The 1,154-nt window shown below is 55.5% G+C and overlaps 1 protein-coding gene across 1 annotated transcript; it reads right to left on the bottom strand.

The window, feature by feature from the left end:
* Window positions 1–862: 862 nt before the first annotated feature.
* On the bottom strand, window positions 863–1,151 carry EIF4EBP2 (eukaryotic translation initiation factor 4E binding protein 2; the record flags this gene model as incomplete). The annotated part of the gene is made up of 2 exons (XM_010014074.1): window positions 863–894; window positions 988–1,151. Coding segments are annotated over 2 exons (196 nt in total), but the record flags the coding sequence as incomplete, so codon positions are not given.
* Window positions 1,152–1,154: the final 3 nt, after the last annotated feature.

Genomic DNA, 1,154 nt, shown 5'->3' with positions numbered 1-1,154 from the left:
TGAGACATTCAACAGCGCCAAGGGATTTTGCTCCTGTATTATTCACATTTTAAAGGGGGGTGCGGTGTAAAAAAGAAAAGCACTTTCCCAGAGGCACTCCCCAGCCTGAAAGAAGCAGCATTGCTGGTAAAGTTCCCCTTTTTAGTACCAAAAACATAAAAGCAAGGTGTCATTTTTTGTAACATATGGCCACATCACTTTGAGTCCTGGCTGCTGGGTTGGGGATACAGCCCCTGGTCAAAAGGACATGATGGAAGAAATCCGGGTAGGAGAGATGCGGGCATGCTGCCCGATGCTGTTGAGGACTAACTTGGACCTCTAGAGCACCAAAGGGAATAGGCTGCCACTGTTGTCCACTGAATGCCAGCAGGTCCCAGGGGAACTGAAAAAAACCCTCTTTGGGGTGCAAGCAGGCGCTCAGTTTTAGGAGTGATGCTCTTCCCCTCCTCCCAAAAGGCTGCCCAGATTTTCTGGGAGAAGAGGCAAAGGGGATGACGCAGCTCTGGACCGCCAAGCTGCCAGCAATGGGAGGTCTGGGGTAACAGGAGATGTTTTTTCTGGGGGGGAAGCATAAGGCAGCAGAAGAGGCAAAGGGATGTTTTAAGAAGCCCAGTGGCTATCAGGATGTCAGTGGACAGAAGAGGAGGAATAGGGCTGGATCCAGAAGGATGCTCTGTCCGGCACATGCTGGGACTGGTCACCCAAAAAAGGGGAGAAGCCAGAGCTGTGCCCCCCAGAAAGAGGCAGGGAGGCAGGCAGGGAGACGGATGCTGGCAGGGACCGCTGCTGCCTCCGCCTCGCCGGGATGGATCCTGCTAAGCCGAATGGTTTTTTTTTGTTGCTGCCACTCCGTGGTTCCCACTCAGATATCCATCTCGAACTGAGCGTCGTCCCCTGGCGAGAGGCAAGGAGACATGTTAGGGGGTTCAACCCCCACCCCAAATCCTCCCATCCCAAATCCTCCCACCCCACCCCGGGGTCCTTTACCCATGGATGGCTTCCCTTCCTGGTGGTTCAGGTTGTTGGCGTCCGCTTTGGGCTCCTCGCCGGCTGAGCCGAGGCTGGTGACGCCGGGAATACTGGGGAGGTGACAAGGCGGGGTCTGGGCCATGGGGGAGTTGCGGCGGTCCAACAGGAACTTGCGGTCGTAGATG

This window comes from Nestor notabilis, unplaced genomic scaffold (assembly GCF_000696875.1).
Source record: "Nestor notabilis isolate BGI_N333 unplaced genomic scaffold, ASM69687v1 scaffold32614, whole genome shotgun sequence".
In the NCBI taxonomy this organism is placed as follows: Eukaryota; Metazoa; Chordata; class Aves; order Psittaciformes; family Psittacidae; genus Nestor; species Nestor notabilis.
Note: the sequence above shows the minus strand (reverse complement) of the source record. Positions and strands in the feature narration are given on the sequence as shown.